Below are 18,572 nucleotides of genomic sequence, written 5' to 3'. Positions count from 1 at the left end.
TAGGTGAGGACAAGGGGAATCCTGTCCTTGTTTCGTCTAAGGGCATAGGGACCCAGGGTGGAGGTGTACGAAATAGAGGAGATGTGGGTAAGGCAGGTTGATGACTAACTTGAACTTATTGCTGGAGGAAGATATCAGTTGCAATGTTAACTTTTTGTAATTTGTGTATTTCAGATTTACACAAGTGTCTTTGGAGAATATATGCTAACAACATCACTGAACAGTAACACTGGTCAAATCACTCCTCAGATAAGTGTGCCAGTACATTCTACAGACAAAGAATTACGTGTCCAGTGGTACATGCCACCTTTGGAAATTTCTTCCACAAGTTGTGAAACCCAGAAGGTATTAACTAGATGCAAATGACAAAGAAGTGGTCAAACCACATGAAACAATTACAAAACACGAAGGTTGCAGACACTGTAGCCCCTTTTAAACTGCAGCATCTGGGTCGCCCTCCTGGGACCAGGGTCAATTACTCGGGCAAAGGTGCTGGAAGCACCTTTTTAATTGCAGGGGATCTACCCATTAAATCGCCAACACCACGTACTCACCAGAGGTACTGCCAGATGTTTGGATGCTGGCTGCCCGGTGACACATGCACACAAGTGCTGAATAAGTGGGTTGGCGTTTTCATTTTCAAATCACCTGTGGACGCAACCTAGATAGGTTTAACTGAGTTCTCCGACTTCCACTGAGGTTAGTCAGGGACCCTGTTGGATTCCAACGAGGTTGTCTGGGTCAGACCCTTTCTAACTACTGCGTAACTGGGGTGCAAACTGAGCAAATTGTCTGGTTAACCCCATTTTGCATTGCAGTTTGAAAGGGCCTTGTGAATGAAGTAAAAACAAAATGCTGGAGAAACTCAGCGGATCAAACAGTTTCCTTTATGTGGAGCATCTCCCCATGTGTAATCCCTGCTGACCAGCTGAGTCCCTCCAACATTGTGTTCATTCACTGTGTCTGCAGACTCTCGTGTTTTACTTCAGTCAACTGCAAAACTCTGTGAAATCTCTTTAAGAGATGCTTCCCGTGAAGAAGTCTCTGAAGGGAATTCTGTGGGATTCTCTCTCACTGCTCCCCATTCGTAATCCTCCTGCTCCACATAAAGTTCACTGATGACCGCAGAGTTTCTCCAGCATTGCGTTTTCACATGAAACAATTGATGCTTATGACCTGAAAATTCTTCGGGTATTCTAATGAAATAAACTAAAAGAAAATTCCTTTGTGTGTATGGAACAACTCTCTATCGTCCAGCATTCTGAATGACACCTTATCCAAAGTACAGTATATCGTCAATAGCTCAAGAAATTTGACTAAACTGAATGTATTTCAAGGCAAGAAGGCTGTCAGAAGGCAAATTAACTCAGAGCATGGGTAGAAACATGAACGGATATCATAGCTTTGGTAGAGGGAGGGCTGGACTGGCAACTAATGTTCTGGAATATAGATGCTGGATGGGAGGCAGGCGTGGAGGTCAGAGAGCAGGGGGAGGTGGATGCATTTTTGATAAAGAGAACTCTGCAGAATTCAGGATATTTGGGGGAATCATACTATGAAGCTATATGGGTGGAACTGAGAAATAGGAAGGGGGTGATCACTTATATTGGATTATACTCCCCCACACACCCCAGTAGTCAGCAGGAGATAGAGGAACACATATGTAGAGAGAGGTGTAACACACGAAAGTCTACAGACACCGTGATTGAAGTGAAAAGACAATGCTGGAGAAACTCATTAACTGTTTACATTCTTACACACACAGTAAAACCCAATCACATCAGGCTTAACACGACAATTACCATTAACTGTTTACACAGTCACACACAGTACAACTCATCACATCGGACTTAACACGACTGATTCCAGTAACTGTTTACAGTGTCACAGTGTACAACCCAGTCACATTGGGCTTAACACGGCCGATGCCAGTAACTGTTTACACTCACACACACACAGTACAACCCAGTCATATCGGGCTTAACACGACCGATACCAGTAATTGTTCACATTCACACACGCACACACACACACACACACACACACACACACACACACACACACACACACACACACACACACACACACACACACACACACACACACAGACAGAGTACAACCCAGTCACTTCGGGCTTAACACGGCCGATACCAGTGACTGTTTACACTCTCACACACACAGTTCAACGCAGTCGCATCGTGCTTAACACATCTGATACCAATAACTGTTTACACTCTCTCACACACACACAGTACAACACAGTCACATCGGGCTTAACACGGCCGATACCAGTAACTGTTTACACTCAGACACACACACACACACACACACACACACACACACACACACACACACACACACACACACACACACACACACACACACACACACACACACACACACAGTACAACCCAGTCACTTCAGGCTTAACACAGCTGATACCAGTGACTGTTTAAACTCTCACACACACAGTATAACCCAGTCACATCGGACTTAACAAGACTGATACCAGTAACTGTTTGCACTCACACACAAACAGTACAACCCAGTCAGATTGGGCTTAACATGGCTGATAAAAGTAACTGTTTACATTCTCACACTCACAGTACAACCCAGTCACATTGGGTTTAACATGACCGATACCTGTATCTCTTTACAATCTCACACACACAGAACAACCCAGTCACATCGGGCTTAATACAACCGACACCAGTAATTGTTTACACTCACACTCACTCACACACACACACACACACACACACACACACACACACACACACACACACACACACACACACACACACACACACACACACACACACACACAAACACACTTCAACCCAGTCACTTCGAGCTTAATACGGCCAATACTAGTGACTGTTTAAACTCTCACACACACACATTATAACCCAATCACATCTGGCTTAACACGGCCGATACCAGTAACTATTTAAGCAGACTTGTCACAACCAAGGAATACTATACACTGCCAATTTTTCATTGTCTACTCTGGGCCCACATCAGCCCCTCTGTAATCCATTTCTTTCCAACTACTCATCCAGTGTTGTCTCTGGGCTGAAGAGCAAAAGAGGAAGATCTACTGTACATGGTGGTCTGTATAGTACAGTAGCTAGAGAGTCCAGCCCAGGTCATCACAAGGTGATTAAAATGGGCCATTGGTTATGTGTGCACTAAAAGGTGGGCAGAGTCCACCTTTGATTGGCAGGTCATGCAATTTCCATCTAGGTCCAGATGGAGAGCTTATGTTACCATCCCTAAATCTACATTCCCACCAGGTCCCAGACAGAAACGTCACATGACTCTCTGCCATCTACACTACATCAAGGTTCAACAGGATCCTGCTTAATTTGGAATTAAGTCAAGGAAGGAATAGCAGATGGAATTTTGTTGTGATTTGGTAGGTGAAACCAGAGCAAGACCTCTACAGAAAATGACAGGGTCCTGGAGAGTGTCGTAAAACAGGAAGACGAGGGCTACAAGTATAGAGTCACCAAAAGGTCCCCAAACAGTTTGACCATTTGGGGAAGGAGACATTTGGCATGTTTGCCTTCATTGGTTAGGGCAGTGCATACACGAGTTGGAATGTCGTGCTACAACTGTGCAAGGTGACAATGAGACCACCTTTGGAGTGTTGTGTAAAGCTCTGGTTCCCCCAGCTAAAGGAAAGCTGGAAAGGGTGTAGGACAGATTCACAAGAATATTCCCGGGAATGGATGGTTTGAGGTATAAGGTGAGACTGGATGCACTGAGTCTTTTTTCCTGGAGCATTAGAGGTGACCGTATCCATCTTTCTCAGATCATGATGTCACAGATAAGGGCCCTGGTCTTTTTCCCAGGGTAAGAGGGTCTAAAGATAGAGGGCATGAACTCGAGGAAGTCAGAGGAGAATCTGCTAAAATCTCAAGCAAAAATCAAACTACTAGAGGAAATCAGCATGTCTGGCAGCCTCCCTGGAGTGAGAGGGATATTGTGGGTTGCTAGCCACTCATCACGGCCACTTTGAGCTGCCCTACACCTTCACCGCAGAACGCACAGACTTCCAGATCCACTCAGCCAGGTGCACAACACAGCCCACACCAGCACACCTCCGCAAAGCACGCCACTGCGTCTCCTCCTCGGCCACCAGCAGCAAACGACATTGAAGTTTGGAGACCTCGTCCCTGCAACAGAGGGCTGATCACCACAGCGGACCAGGGCGAGCATCCCTGCAGCTTTCTGCTGTAGGTCTGTACCTTACTTCGCAGTTCTCACATTTCCACAGCTCCACATCTCCACAGCTCTCTACCGTCCATTGTTCATTCATTAAGAATTGTTGCACAGCTCTTTACTTAACTGTTGTGGAGGCATCGGGTCTGAAGAAGCTGCTGCAGCCACTGCCACACCGTCACCATCTGGAACCATGGACAGCGCATCAGTGGACGATGTATATAAAATTCTGCTTCACCTCAAAGAGCTAAGATTCAAGATGAAGATATTCAAGGGGAAAGGATTTAAAAGGGGCAACATTTTCACACAAAAGTTTGTGGATGTGTGGAATGAGCTGCCAGTGGAAATGGTCAAAGTGGGTACAATTTCGGTGAACATCTTCTATGTACGGTTTGATGAGAAGAATAGGATGACACAAAAGACAGCTCCATGTCTCCCTGAGAAAGGCTCTCCTGCCTAGCTGCGGCTGATGTGAGCGAAACCTTATCCAAGGTGAACCCACACAAGGTGGTGGGACCAGACCACATACTTGGTCGGGTACTGAAGGACTGCGCTGACCATTTGACAGAGGTCTTCACACACATCTTCAACACCTCACTGCAGCAGTCCATCATTCCCATAGGGTTCAGGAGAGCCACCATCATCCTGTAACCACCATTATGAATTGCTTCAAACGTCTGGTGATGGATCACATCAAATCCCACCTCCCAGAGATGCTGGACCCACTTCAATTCTCCTATAGCTGAAACTGTTCTACAGGTGATGCTATAGCCCAGTCTGTTCACTCTGTTCTGGCCCTGCTGGAGAACGATATCTCATACGCCAAACTTTGACTTCAGCTCAATGTTTAATACAGTCATTCCCCAGAGACTGGTGGAGAAGTTGTCCTCGCTGGGATTCAACACTCCTCTCTTTAATTGGATCATGGACTTCCTAACGGAAAGACCTCAGTCTGTCTGGGTCAGGAGCAGAATGTCGAGCGCCATCATGTTGAGCACTGGCACACCTCAGGGCTGTGTTTTCAGCCTGCTCCTGTTTGGGCTACTGCGTGGCCAGATCCAGCTGCAACAGAGTCATGAGGTTTGCAGATGACACAACAGTCGTTGGGCTCATCAGCAGCAATGATGAGTCGCACTGCGGAGAAGAGGTGGAAAATCTCGTGACGTGGTGCGAGAGTAACAACCTGAGTCTCAATGTGGACAGGATGAAGGAGATGATCGTGGACATCAGCAGGACCTGGAATGACCACCCTCCACTACACTTCAATAATACTGTAGTAGAGAGAATGGAGACCAAATTCCTTGGAGTTTCCTTAACCGGTGACCTATCGTAGACACACATCTCCTCACTTGTCAGGAAGTGACTGCACTTCCTGAGAAGACTGAATCGGGCAAGGCTACTGGTCACCATTAGGTCAATCTTCTATAGGACTGCGTCACAGTATGGTATAGTTGCTGCAGAGAAATGGATCAGAGGTCAATCCACAGGACCATAAGAGTGATACACTGGAGTCTCCCTTCCCCACAATCAACAGGATCCACCAGGATCATTATCTGTATGTTATGTCTGGCTGAGTGTCTGCATGTTTTGCACTGAGGACAATAAGCTTGACTCAACTTGACAATTACATGTAATAGGCATTGAGACAGTGTGATAAAGAGGATAGAGGGATTTTAGTCTAATATAGGCAAATGGGTCGAGTGTAAGGAGGCAACTTGACAGGTATGTATGAGTTGGGCTCAGGGCCAATGTCTGTGCCATATAACTGACTCTAAACATTGATTCATTCATTCCAGGATGTGGCTTGAGAAATAAAAATTTGCAATGGTCAAAAGGAAGAACCAAAGAGAACAAAACTATATTGTAAATACTATTTATGTATGATGAAAACAAAAAGAAGCTTAACCTAAAATTTTGTGTTTTGATTGCTTCATCCAGATCATATTTTTGTATGCCTACAATGTTAAGCCGGTGACACTGATCAGTGTCAGGACCAACACCATGACAAATGCTTTCTGTGGTTACAAGTGGATTTACTTAAAAAGGTATTGAAGATGCATTTTTGTCAGTATATATGATTTTTAGAAATCAGCAGGTGAAGTTGTGTCGTGATGATCATAGCAGAAAGGTAATTATCTGAAGAGGAGCAACGTTGATGTTGAAATCAATGAGCAGCTAGAAGGAGTGAGTGGGTCAGGCAGCATCCGTGGAGAGAAAGGGTCAACGTTTTGAGCCTAGTTTTGATGCAGCCTGACCCATTGAATGCCTCCACCTTTCTTTGTTTGCTTGAGATCCCAGCATCTTCAGTTTTTGTGTGTCCGCATTATATCAATGTTCTTTTGCATGTAAATAGCGATGTCATTCAGTGGTTTTCAAACTTTTTCTTTCCAATCCCTTTCTAATTTTAATTGTCCCTCATTGACTCGTTATGTGCACAGTTTCATAACTCCAAAGGAAATGGGCCAATGACAATTTCTCACAAGCAAAATATTTCAGTAACAGTTGAGTCTAGAGCAATACTTTTTTGGTATAAAACCGTGGTTTTCAGCCTTTTTCTTTCCACTCATATCCCACTGTGCCATCAGTGCTCTGTGATTAGTAAGGGATGGCTTAAGGTGGGATGTGAGTGGGAAGGGTGTGGGTATATATAATTACACCACTAGGTCACAAGGGGTCATCCTGGTACAATTTAATAAACTGATATGTACACTAAGAGGTCTTGTCTCTCTGCAAGACAAACCTCGAAGGCCAGACTGTACCTCTGGACTGCTTTATATACAAGGTCACTGGGATGACCCCTGATAACCTAGTGATGTAATTACATATCACCACAAAGGAAAGGTTGAGAACCACTGCTCTAGACCCAATTGTTACTGAAATATTTTGCTTGAGAAAAATTGTCAATGGCCCATTTCCTTTGGAGTTCTGAAACTGTGCACATAACAAGTCAATGAGGTACGATTAAAACAATGGTTTTCAAACTTGTTGTTCCCACCCACATCCCACCTTAAGCAATCCCTTACTCATCACAGAGCATCAATGGCACAGGGATCACTTAAAGTGGGATGTGAGTGGAAAGAAAAAGGCTGAAAGCCCACCTCACTGACAAAAGACAAAGGAGGAAAAACCCAACACCCAACCCCAACCAACCAATTTTCCCTTGCAACCGCTGCAACCGTGTCTGCCTGTCCCGCATCGGACTTGTCAGCCACAAACGAGCCTGCAGCTGACGTGGACATTACCCCTCCATAAATCTTCGTCCGCGAAGCCAAGCAAAGAAACCAAAAAAGTATTTCATATTTTTCTGAGAATTCTTACATGTATCTACTTCAGTCTCCCAATAATTGAAACAATTTTCATTCTTTGCCTTTGCTATGATAGTAAAAGAAACAAATAAATAAATTAAACTGAATCTCAGGCTTGGACAACTTAAAAGTTAAGAATAACTTAAAAGTTCCTTCTATCTTTCTTGTGCAAGATGAGGAATTCCTATTTTCTTTTGATGATCCTGCATTATTTACAGTTCCTTGAATGAATGAGCTGAATGTTTTTCATTCTTGGTACATGGTTTAAAGTCAAAACAGTGTACACCAGGATGTTTCCTGAATTGGAGAACATGTCTTATGAAGCAAGGTTGACTGAGCCAGGGCTTTTCTCTTTGGAGCCATAAAGGATGAGAGGCGACTTAGTAAAGGTCCATAAAACCCCTGACAACCGGTACCACTGTGGGTTGTTTGATGCTGGAGAAGTGAACTTTCCAATTGCATGTTTTGTGTGATTGGTGAACTAACAGTGAGTTGCACCAATTTTACATTTTTTACCTATTTATTTTCCATGTTTTTTGCCAGTTGCTTGAATTCCAGATAACAGGGGTGTTACTAAATATAAGATTCTGAGAGGCTGAGATAGAGTGGACACCAATACCAGTAAACTTCTACTTAAGGAGATGCCAGAGATATGTTGTTTTATACACAGAGAGTGGTGGGGGCCTGGAAGGCATTGCTGGGGGGAGTGGTAGAGGCTTGTACAATAGGGACATTTAAAAGACTCTTAGACAGGCACATGGATGACAGAAAAAATAGAGGGTTATGGGTGTGAGGTAGGAAAAGTGAGATTGTTCTTCAGTACATTGGTTGGTGCATCACGGGCCAAAGGGCCTGTACTGTGCTGTAATCTTCCATGTTTTATGTTCTGTATTTAACTATTTCAGATCAATAGTGCTCAGTGTGAAACAAATTAGCGACTTGGACTCCACCTCTGAAATTTACTTCCATAGATGTCATGATATTGCACATTGACCACTGACTGTAGATTCATGTACGGGACTGCAGACAAACACAGGACTGCAGACACGCACAGGACTGCAGACACGCACGAGATTGCAAACGCACATGGGACGGCAGAGCCATGTACGGGACTGCAGACACACAGGGATCTGCAGACACACATATAACTGCAGAGCCATGTACGGGACTGCAGACACATAGGAGACTGCAGACACACATGGGACTGCAGAGCCATGTACAGGACTGCAGACACACAGGGGACTGCAGACACACATGGGACTGCAGAGCCATGTTTGGGACTGCAGGCACACATGGGACTGCAGAGCCATGTACGGGTCTGCAAACACATAGGGGACTGCAGGCACACATGGGACTGCAGAGCCATGTACGGGTCTGCAAACACATAGGGGACTGCAGACACACATGGGACTGCAGAGCCATGGACAGGACTGCAGACACACAGGGGACTGCAAACAAACATGGGACTGCAGAGCCATGTTTGGGACTGCAGACACACAGGGGACTGCAGGCACACATGGGACTGCAGAGCCATGTATGGGACTGCAGACACACAGGGACACATGGGACTGCAGAGTCATGTATGGGACTGCAGACACACAGGAGACTGCGGAGTCATGCACGGGACTGCAGGCACACACACACCTGGCTGCAGAGACACACACGGGACCACAGACGCGCATGGGACTGCAGATGCTGGAATGTGTAGCCAAAAACAATCTGCTGCAGAAACTCAGTGGGTTGAGCAGCTACCCCCCCTCCTGTCCTCTTTACACTGACTTCTCTCTCTCTGTAATCCTGCTCCAGTGCAAAACATTGGCCATTCGTTTTCTCCCACTGATGCTGCTCCAGGAGTTTGTGTTTAGCACTGAGTGAGGGTGAAGATGTGAGCTGCATCTAAACACACAATCCCAGAACATCTTGGGTTTCAAAACAGCTGTTAAAAATTTTGCTTCTCTTATTCTGCCTTCAGTTTCAATTTGATCAAAGGCCATAAGAGATAGGTTTTGAATTAGGCCATTTGGCCCATCAAGTCTGTGCCAGCATTCATATTATGGCTGATATATTCTTCATGTCAACCCCTTCTCCTGCCTTGTCCCCTTGTCCCCATAACCTTTGACATCTTTACAAATCAAGAGCCCATCAACCTCCACATTAAACCTACCCAATAACTTGGCCTCCACAGTCATCTGTGGCAAAGAATTTCACAGATTCTCTGTTCTAAAGTAACATCCTTTTATTCTGAGGCTGTGCCTTCTTGCCCTAGACTCTCTCGCAACTGGAAACATCATCTCCATGGCCACTCTCTCTAGCCCTTTCAATACTTGGTAGGTTTCAATGAGTTTCCTCCCCCCCCCCCCCCCCCACAACACCACTCATCATTGTGAACTCCAGCCAGTATAGGCCTGGAGCCATCAAATGCTCCTCATACTTTAAACCTTTCATCCCCAGGATCATTCTTGTAAACTTCCTCTGGGCCCTCTCCAGTACCTGTACATCCTTTCTTAGATAACGCAGCCCAAAACTGCTCTTTCGAAACATCATTACATTTTTGCTTTTACCTTCCTTATGACGAACTCAATCTGCATGTTGACCTTCAGGAAATCTGCATGGGGATTCCCAAGTCCCTTTGGACCTCTGCATTCTGAATTTTCTCTCCGTTTAGAAAACAGTCCACGTCCTAATTCCTCCTATCTGAGTGCGTGACCATACAGTTTTAAATTTTGACATAACAGCATGGTAACCGGCCCTTCCAGCCCAGGAATCCTTAGCACACAAATACCTCAGTTAATCCACAAACCCCGAGCATTTTGAAAGGAGAGGAAGTGGAGCACTCGGAGGAAACTCGGTGCCAGATTCAAACCCAGGTTGCTGGCATTGTGCTAACCCCTACTTCCCTACACGGTATTCCATCAGCCACTTCTTTGCCCATCTTCCCAACCTGTCCAAATCTGTCTGCAGACACTCTACTTCCTCAATACTTCCACATTTGGCCATAAAGCCAACAATTCCAACACCTAAATCATTTACACACAGTGTGAAAACTAGCAAACCCATTATCAACCTCTGCGGAACACCATTTGTCCCTGGAAGTAAAGCCCTTCTCCACTTCTGCCAGTCAACCAATGTTCACACCTTTCTCATAACACCATGGGCTCCCACTTCAAACCTCTTCTCTCTCCTCCTAGAGTCATCTACCCTGGGAAAAAGACTGAGAGTCAAAAGATGTTTCAAATTTAAAGTATCTAAAGCAGGGGTAGCATCATTTTACTTATGGGAGGTCCGTTTAATGATCTGATAAAAGCAGAAATAAACTGTCTTTGAACGGTGCATTTTCATACACAACAGGAGGGGGAGAAGAGAATGAGATCAAAGTGGGATGGGTCTCTTAATCAACTTTAAAATTTTTGAATTTATTCCTACAGCACGGTAACAGGCCCTTTCAGCCCTCGAGCCCATACCACCCAATTAACCTACAACCCTGGTGCACAGACGCGGGAAGAACATACAAACTTCTTCAAGAAAATGTGGGATTCAATCCCCGTCCCAATCACTGGCACTATAACAGTGTTGCACTAACCGCTACACTAACCATGCCACCCTGGCACAGTTTCCCAAGGCAATGGATGCTTTCCCAAGGCAGTGGGAGGTGTAGGCAGAACCAATAGAGGCGAGGTTGGCTAGTGTGATGGCCTGAGCTGTGTTCATAATGCAGTGCAGTTTCCAGCAGGTTTAGGAGGCACATTTCCTGTTCCACTCAGTGATGCATTGACAGTGATGGGCCAAATGGCCTAACTCAGTGATGCATCTGTAAAAATTAATGATATTTACATCTAAACACTTAAAGCCCTTTTCCATCTCCACCTCAGTGTCACTGATGCAGATGGGGGTGTGTACTTTAGCACACTTTGTTTTGTTAACATTGAGGGAAATCACATCACTCAAACTGCTGCCAATTGACATTGAATGGGGGGGGGGGGGGGGCGGGGAACAGGATCTCTTTCAGTAACTTCTTTCCCATTTGTTGCTAGTCCCTGCAGTGAAAGGGCAATTGCTGGAGATAGGGATGGGTTGATGACCTGTAGTCTTGCATTCCAATCGACAGTGAACTCGTCTGTCCATTTCTTCAGAATATTTTTATTCAACAAGAAACTGTCTGCGTTAAGGCTAAAAGCTGAGATATACTTGCAACCAGATCTTCCAAAATCTTCATCAACTCAGCGCAATTTTAACAGACTGATGCAAAGGACCACTCAAACAGACTCTGCACACAACAATAGAAAATTACCAATACAAATTGAAGTAAGTTGAAAGAGATATGATTGTTGCATTTCTTATTTTTAATTTGTAACTTCTATTATCTTTTTAAAAAGATCATTCGATTATTTTGGAAGCCCATTAATTGCTTTTAAGGTCATTATCAACAATTCTGAGATTGTAACTGATGTGCCCTTTGTAATGTGCAATGTTTCCTTCTGAAGGGTCATCACCATTGATAAAGCACTTTGCATTAGAAGTGTCTGCATGTATCTGTTAAGTAATACTGACTGTGGGTACAAATATAACCATCACCTGTTATACAAATGTAAGCATTACATTTCTTCCTTCTCATTTTCCAAGATAGAGCACTACAGGAGAACATCTAGTTGTAGCAGGAAAATAACAGTGTAATCTTACAAAAGAACTTTTAAGAGAACTCCCCCCTGCAAAATTGTGATGCACTGTAGTGCAGCAAGCAGACACAAAACACAGAGAATGCACTACAAGCTTTAATCCACTTAAAGTCTTGTACACCAGTTTCAGTCTCGATGGTTCCACGTGTGACTGGCTCAGGAGAGGCCGGCTCATGGTCTATATCCAGGTCGGTTGATTGACAGCTGGACAGGTGGAGTCAGCCTCCCAGGTGGACTTCCTGCAGGTACAAAGGTCGCCCCCTGCAGTAGGCTGGTGGTTGTATCACCACAAAAATATAGTTGCATATTAGTTAGAAGGGCTGTCGAAATGGAACAAATTTTTAGTTTATTGAGAGCCCTTTTGAAATAGAATTCAGTCTAAGTGTTGGGTCAAGGTGTTTGGCAAGCAAACATTCATGCCTATTAATGCAATGTGTGAAATGGAGGGGCAGGGAAAGATCTGCTGTTCCAGGAGTTAAACCAGAAAGTCTGCAGATGCCAAGGTGAAGTGCAATACACCAATGTGCTGGAGAACCACAGCAGGTCACACAGCATTCACACGAAGGACAAGGATTCCTGCTGTTCCTTGGAGCCTCTTTCACAGTCCAGGCTTTTCCTCCGGATTGAGGGTGGCTTCCCCCTGCTCGGCACACACTCTTCTGTGGCTGGGACAGAGGGTGATTGATGGGCTGGCAAGATGGGTCATTTGTGAAGGGGTGTTCTCCTTCTGGGCTTCTGCAAGGAATCATATCTCCATCCCTGATGCTCCTTTACTTTGAATGGTCATGATCCATAAATGGGGATGTAGTTCTCTGACCTATGATAATCTCGTCCTTGCATGTTTTCCTCAGTTTGCCTGGTAAACTCTTCCTAGGTCAGAGGTCAGAACAGAGGCTTTTGTTTGGGAACTGGTGCCCACATGGAAATGATGTGGCCTGGCCAACTCAGCAAATCAAGAGTAACGAGGGCCTCATTGTGGGCCTGGGAGAGGCCACTAATGTTGATTTTGTTATTCCTCCACCACATTTAGAGTGTTTTATGCAGGCAGAATTGATTGTATCTTTCCAATACCTTGAGGTGCTAACTGGACTCAGAAGCATGCAGGAGGACAGAAGACCATGCATTCAGTGTTATGGCTATGTTTAAATCAATTATTTCAATGAGGAATAATATACATTGAGAAAGTACATTAAGTGTAAAAGGATAGTAGGGGACAAAATTGGTCCCCGAGAGGATCTGAGTGGTCAACTGTGTGTGGAGCCTCACGTAACTGGGGAGATCTGAAACAGTTTATTTTCCATCAGTATTTACTCAGGAAACTGAGTAAAGGAAGGAAGGGAACCAAACAGAAGGGTCATGGAACATATCATGATTAAGGAGGAGGAGGTGCTTGCTGCCTTACAGTGAATAAAGGTAGATAAATCCCCCGGGCCGGATATGATATTCTCTCAGACCTTGAGGGAGACTAGTGTAGAAATTTCAGTGTGCTGGCTGATATATTCAAAATATCATTAGCCATGGGTCTGGTGCCAGAGGATTGGAGGATAGCTCATGTTGTCCCGTTGTTTAAAAAAGGCTCCAAAAATAAACCAGGTAATTCTAGGCCAGTGAGCCTGACGCCTGTAGTGGATAAATTATTGGAAGGAGTCTGAGAGACAGGATATATGGGTATTGGACAGTGATGGGCTGATTAAGGACAGTCAGCATGGCTTTGTGCATGGTAGGTTGTGTTTCATGAATCTTATAGAATATTTTGAGGCACGAGGAACCACCTTCCCAACAGAGGGTCCCACACGTGGAGGAGGCTCTCACGTTGGCCAACCGCGCCAGTGATTAACGACAGTTGGCCATGGCGTTTCCTGTTAATGCGTGGGGTGGGGGACATTAACGGGCCCCTGCACCCCATCATTGATGGTAATAACAATATGGTTGGGTAGGGGGATCCACTTGCCTCTCCGTCTGCTGTGGCCTTGTTGTCGGCTGTGGTCGGGGTTTGACGATCAGTTTCACTGAGGCACTGATTTTATTTTTTTGCTCTCCAGTGCACGACGCCCAGGCTGTATCTTTTCTCGGGTCACTGAAGTCCTCTTTGAGGGCACCATATTTTCCGTAAGAAATCAATAACCCTCGCTGCCGTGTCCTGGTCAAACGAGCTCACTACGTATAAGCAGCAGGTTCAGCAGCGGTGATCTGCTGGAGGTAGAACTGGGCCTTGGCCTTTTCAAACCACATGTGTAGCTGTGACACCCAGAACGTTGGCAGCTTGAGCGAGACCGCATGGAGAGCTGTTTGGCTTGGTCCGTCATCTTTGGGTCCAACTGCCGGTTGGATCTGCCTGGGTAACCAATACTGATTTATTGCAGCGCCAGCCTCCAACTGGCTGACATTCCCACCATTGCCAGCTGTTTCCCACAGTGCAGGAGGTCATATGGGATGGCAGCCATTGATCCCTGCAATGCCCTTGCGTTCACCATGTTCACCAGCCATTTTGTGAGCTGGGTCATGACTTGGTTTGTGGGCCACTACAATATAATAATTATCAATACAGGAATATGGATTAAGGGTTGCATAATTTATTATCAATAATTCATGCAAAGGGATATTTTTCAAAAGCATAATCTATTGTTTTCAAACAAAGATTCATCTTTCCCAGTGAGTACACTGTTGACAGTAAATAGTTATTTTCATATTAATGTGACTCAGCCTGTAAAATTTATTATACTGTTAATTTCAAATGCTCTGACCCATTTTACAGGAGATGGTTATGAGTTTATGCAGAGAAATAAAAGAAATGTTCCTTCCTGGATCAGCGATCAAGCCAGAAGCAGAGGTATGGTCACAGATCATCATTTGTTTCTCTCCTTGTCACTAGGAATGTTGGTGAGGGTCGAGCAGTGGATGTTGTCTATATGGACTTCAGTAAGGCCTTCAATAAGGTTCCACATGGAAAGTTAGTTAAGAAGGTTTAGTCATTAGGTATTAATTTGAAGCTAGTCAAATGGATTCAACAGTGGCTGGAAGGGAGATGCCAGAGAGTCAGAGTGGATAAGTTTGTCAGGCTGGAGGCCGGTGATAATCAGTGTGCCTCAGGGATCTGTATTGGCTCCATTGCTGTTTGTCATTTACATTAATGATCTGGATGATGGGGTGGTAAACTGGATTAGTAAACATTCTAAAATCGGTGGAATTGTGGATAATGAAGAAGGTTTTCAAAGATTGCAGGAGGATTTGGACTGCTTAGAAGAGTGGCCTGAAAAATGGCAGATGGAGTTTAATGCTGAGAAGTGTGAACAGCTTCATTTTGAAATGAATAATCAAACTGGACATGCGTAGTAAATGGGAGGGCATTGAGGAATGCAGTGGAGCAGAACGATCTTGGAATAACAGTTCACCATTCCCTGAAAGTAGAATCTCATGTGGATAGGCTGGCTTTTATAAATCAAAGTATAGAATACAAGAGTTGGGAGGTAATGTTGAGACTGTTCAAGGCATTGGTGAGGCCAAATTTGTAATACAGTGTGCAGTTCTGGTCACCAAATTATAGGAAGGATATCAACAAGGTAGAGAGAGTGCAGAGAAGATTTACGAAAATGTTACTGGGTTTCAGATTCTAGATTACAAAGAAAGATTGAGCAAATTGAGTCTTTATTCTTTGGAGCATAGAAGATTGAGGGGGGATTTGATGAAGGTATTTAAGATTATGAGGGAGATAGATAGAGTTGATGTGGATAGATTTTTTCCAATGAGGGTAGAAGAGATTGAAACAAGAGATCATGAGTTAAGAGTTAAGGGGCAAAAGTTTAGAAGTCACATGAGGGGAACTTCTTCACTCAGAGAGTGGTGGCTGTGTGGAATGAGCTTCCAGGTAAAGTAGTGGTAACAGGGTCCATTTTGTCATTTAAGGAAAAATTGGATAGGTATATGGAAGGGAGGGGAATTGAGAGTTATGGGGAAGGTGCAGGGAGGTCGGACTAGAGGACAGTACTTTGTTCGGTGTGGACGAGAAGGTCCAAAATGGCCTGTTTCTGTGCTGTAATTGTTATATGTGGTTATATGGTGTTATTAACGGTCCTGGCAGTTTTTAATGCTGATCCATGTAGGTCAGAAATGCCACTGTCCCATCCTGACATTGTGTTGATCTTACCTGGTACAGGACTAAGGTTGTGTTAGGGTTCTGGGTTCACTCCATGCACGGTTATCCCAGAAGCCCTTTACTGCAGGATTGTTCCTCATCCAAATCATGAACTTTAGGGAGGACTTCCCTCTCCCCAAAGAATACGTCACCACTGCACTCTGTCTTCTGTAACTCAGCCACTTTCCTTCCATACTGTCATACTGTCAATTATTTCCCTTTTATTCTATCACCTTCAATAGCGATGGCAAGCCTCTGCAATTGTACTGCATCAAATGCCTTTTGGAAGTACCTGCCTCATTGATCCTCTGTTATTTCACCAAAAACTCCAGCAGGTTTTACAAATCCATGATGTCTTAGTCTGTTCAATCCACATTTGTTCAAATGACATATCAATCTGTCCCTCATTATTAGTTTCACAACTTTTCCAACTACCGAGATTTTGACTTGGGTGATGCGGTTAGCACAACACTATTTCTGCTCCAGCGGCTGGGTTCAAATCTTCTGCTGCCTGTACATTCGCCCAGTTACTGTGTGGGTTTCTCTGGGTGCTCCAGTTTTCTCCCACGTTCCAAAGACATCTGGGGTTAGTAGGTTAATTGGTCACATTATTGTATTTGGGAAGTGCGGGCTCATGGCTGGAAGGGCCAGTTACTGTGCTGTGCTAGACCAGAGCGCAACACTGTTCCAGTGCCAGCGATCGGGTTCGAATCCCATGCTATCTGTAAGGAGTTTGTACATTCTCCCCAGTGCCTGCATGGGTTTTCGCCGGGGGCTCTGGTTTCCTCCAATCATTTGAAATGTTCCAGGGGGTGTAGGTTAATAGGGTGTAAACTGGGCAGCATGGATGAGCCAAAATGGCCTGTTACTGTGCTGAATGTCTACATTTTTTTTAAATTAAACCACAGATTTTTGCCAATTTTTTTTGAACAAGGGAGTAAGATGTTTGCGAATCCTCTACTCCACCCCAGAAACTGTTGATATTGGAAGATTATACCAGGGTATAATCTCTCTCATCCGATATCCTGTCTGGACCAGATGATTTACCCACTTTAAGTGCAGCTGGTCCACGATCTTCATCAGTTTGTTTCAGTCCATCCAGTGCCCTATTCTCCTTTGCTGAAACTGCAGAAGCATTTTCATCCTTGCTGAAGATCTTCATGCCCTTTGTCCACGAACTCCCATTTCCAAAAGTTGCTGTGAGAACCTGCAGAAAAACTCACACAGATCTCCAAGGGGTACAGAACATAGAACATTCCAGCACAGTACAGGGCCTTCAGCCCATAGGTTGTGCTGACCCATGTAAACCTACCTGACACAGTCTAATCCTTCCCTACCTCACGGCCAGAACCTCCATTTTTCTTACATCGATGTTCCTATCTAAGAGTCTTTTAGAACTCCCTGCTCTACCACCAGCAAAGCATTTCCGGGCACACACCTCTGACATCTCCCTTAAACTTTCCTCCACTCACCCTAAACAGATGTTCTCTGGTATTATATTGCAGTTGTATAAGGCAGTTGGAGCCCGAGGAAAAAGGCTCTGGCTGACCACTCTATCCATGCCCCCATAATCCTACACAGTAAGTCCATGAACAACGTCATTTTGTTCAGTCACTTCTTTATAACACTGATGAAAAACAAAAATAAAAAGATTAAAAATAAAATTCAGTGATATTTTTCTGCTATAAAATTAGTTTCATTTAACGTAGTTTCAGTAAAGTAGCATTTTCCAAGAACTTAAATGAGGACCTGCTGTATAACTCTGTGTAGTCACCTCTCATCCTCCGTTGCTTCGATCCAGGCAACATTCTGGTAAATCTCCTCTGCACGCTTTCCAAAGCATCTATTCTATATCTTTCCTGTAATGAGGAGACCAGAACTGAACGCAATACTCACAATTAATATGAGACTGGGAAGAAAGTCATCAAACTATGATTGGAAAGATATGAAATGTAATGATTTTTAGACATACAGCACAGTAACAGGCCATTTTGGCCTATGAGTCCTTGCCACAAAATTTATAACCCATTAGCCTACACCCCCCAGTATGTTTTGAATGGTGGGAGGAAACCAGAGCCCCCGGAGAAAACCCACGCAGACACCGGCAGAAGGTACAGAGAGCACGGGATTCAAGCCCCGGTCCTGGTAGCTGGTGTTGTAAAGGTGTTGTGCTGACCACCACACCAACTGTGCTGGCCTATGCATGGTATACAGTCATTTATTCTTAATATCAAC

General features: G+C 44.5%; 1 protein-coding gene across 1 annotated transcript in view; it reads left to right on the top strand.

The window, feature by feature from the left end:
- cfap54 (cilia and flagella associated protein 54) overlaps positions 1–18,572 on the top strand; it is a 1,315,566-nt gene that overhangs the window by 1,295,308 nt on the left and 1,686 nt on the right. The window contains exons 66-69 of the mRNA XM_069909968.1: positions 175–345; positions 6,166–6,272; positions 11,663–11,834; positions 14,961–15,035. Of these exons, the coding sequence (XP_069766069.1) occupies positions 175–345; positions 6,166–6,272; positions 11,663–11,834; positions 14,961–15,035 (525 nt within the window). The remainder of the gene's footprint in view (positions 1–174; positions 346–6,165; positions 6,273–11,662; positions 11,835–14,960; positions 15,036–18,572) is intronic.

The sequence above is a fragment of the Narcine bancroftii genome, chromosome 13 (assembly GCF_036971445.1).
Source record: "Narcine bancroftii isolate sNarBan1 chromosome 13, sNarBan1.hap1, whole genome shotgun sequence".
Taxonomy (NCBI): Eukaryota; Metazoa; Chordata; class Chondrichthyes; order Torpediniformes; family Narcinidae; genus Narcine; species Narcine bancroftii.
Note: the sequence above shows the minus strand (reverse complement) of the source record. Positions and strands in the feature narration are given on the sequence as shown.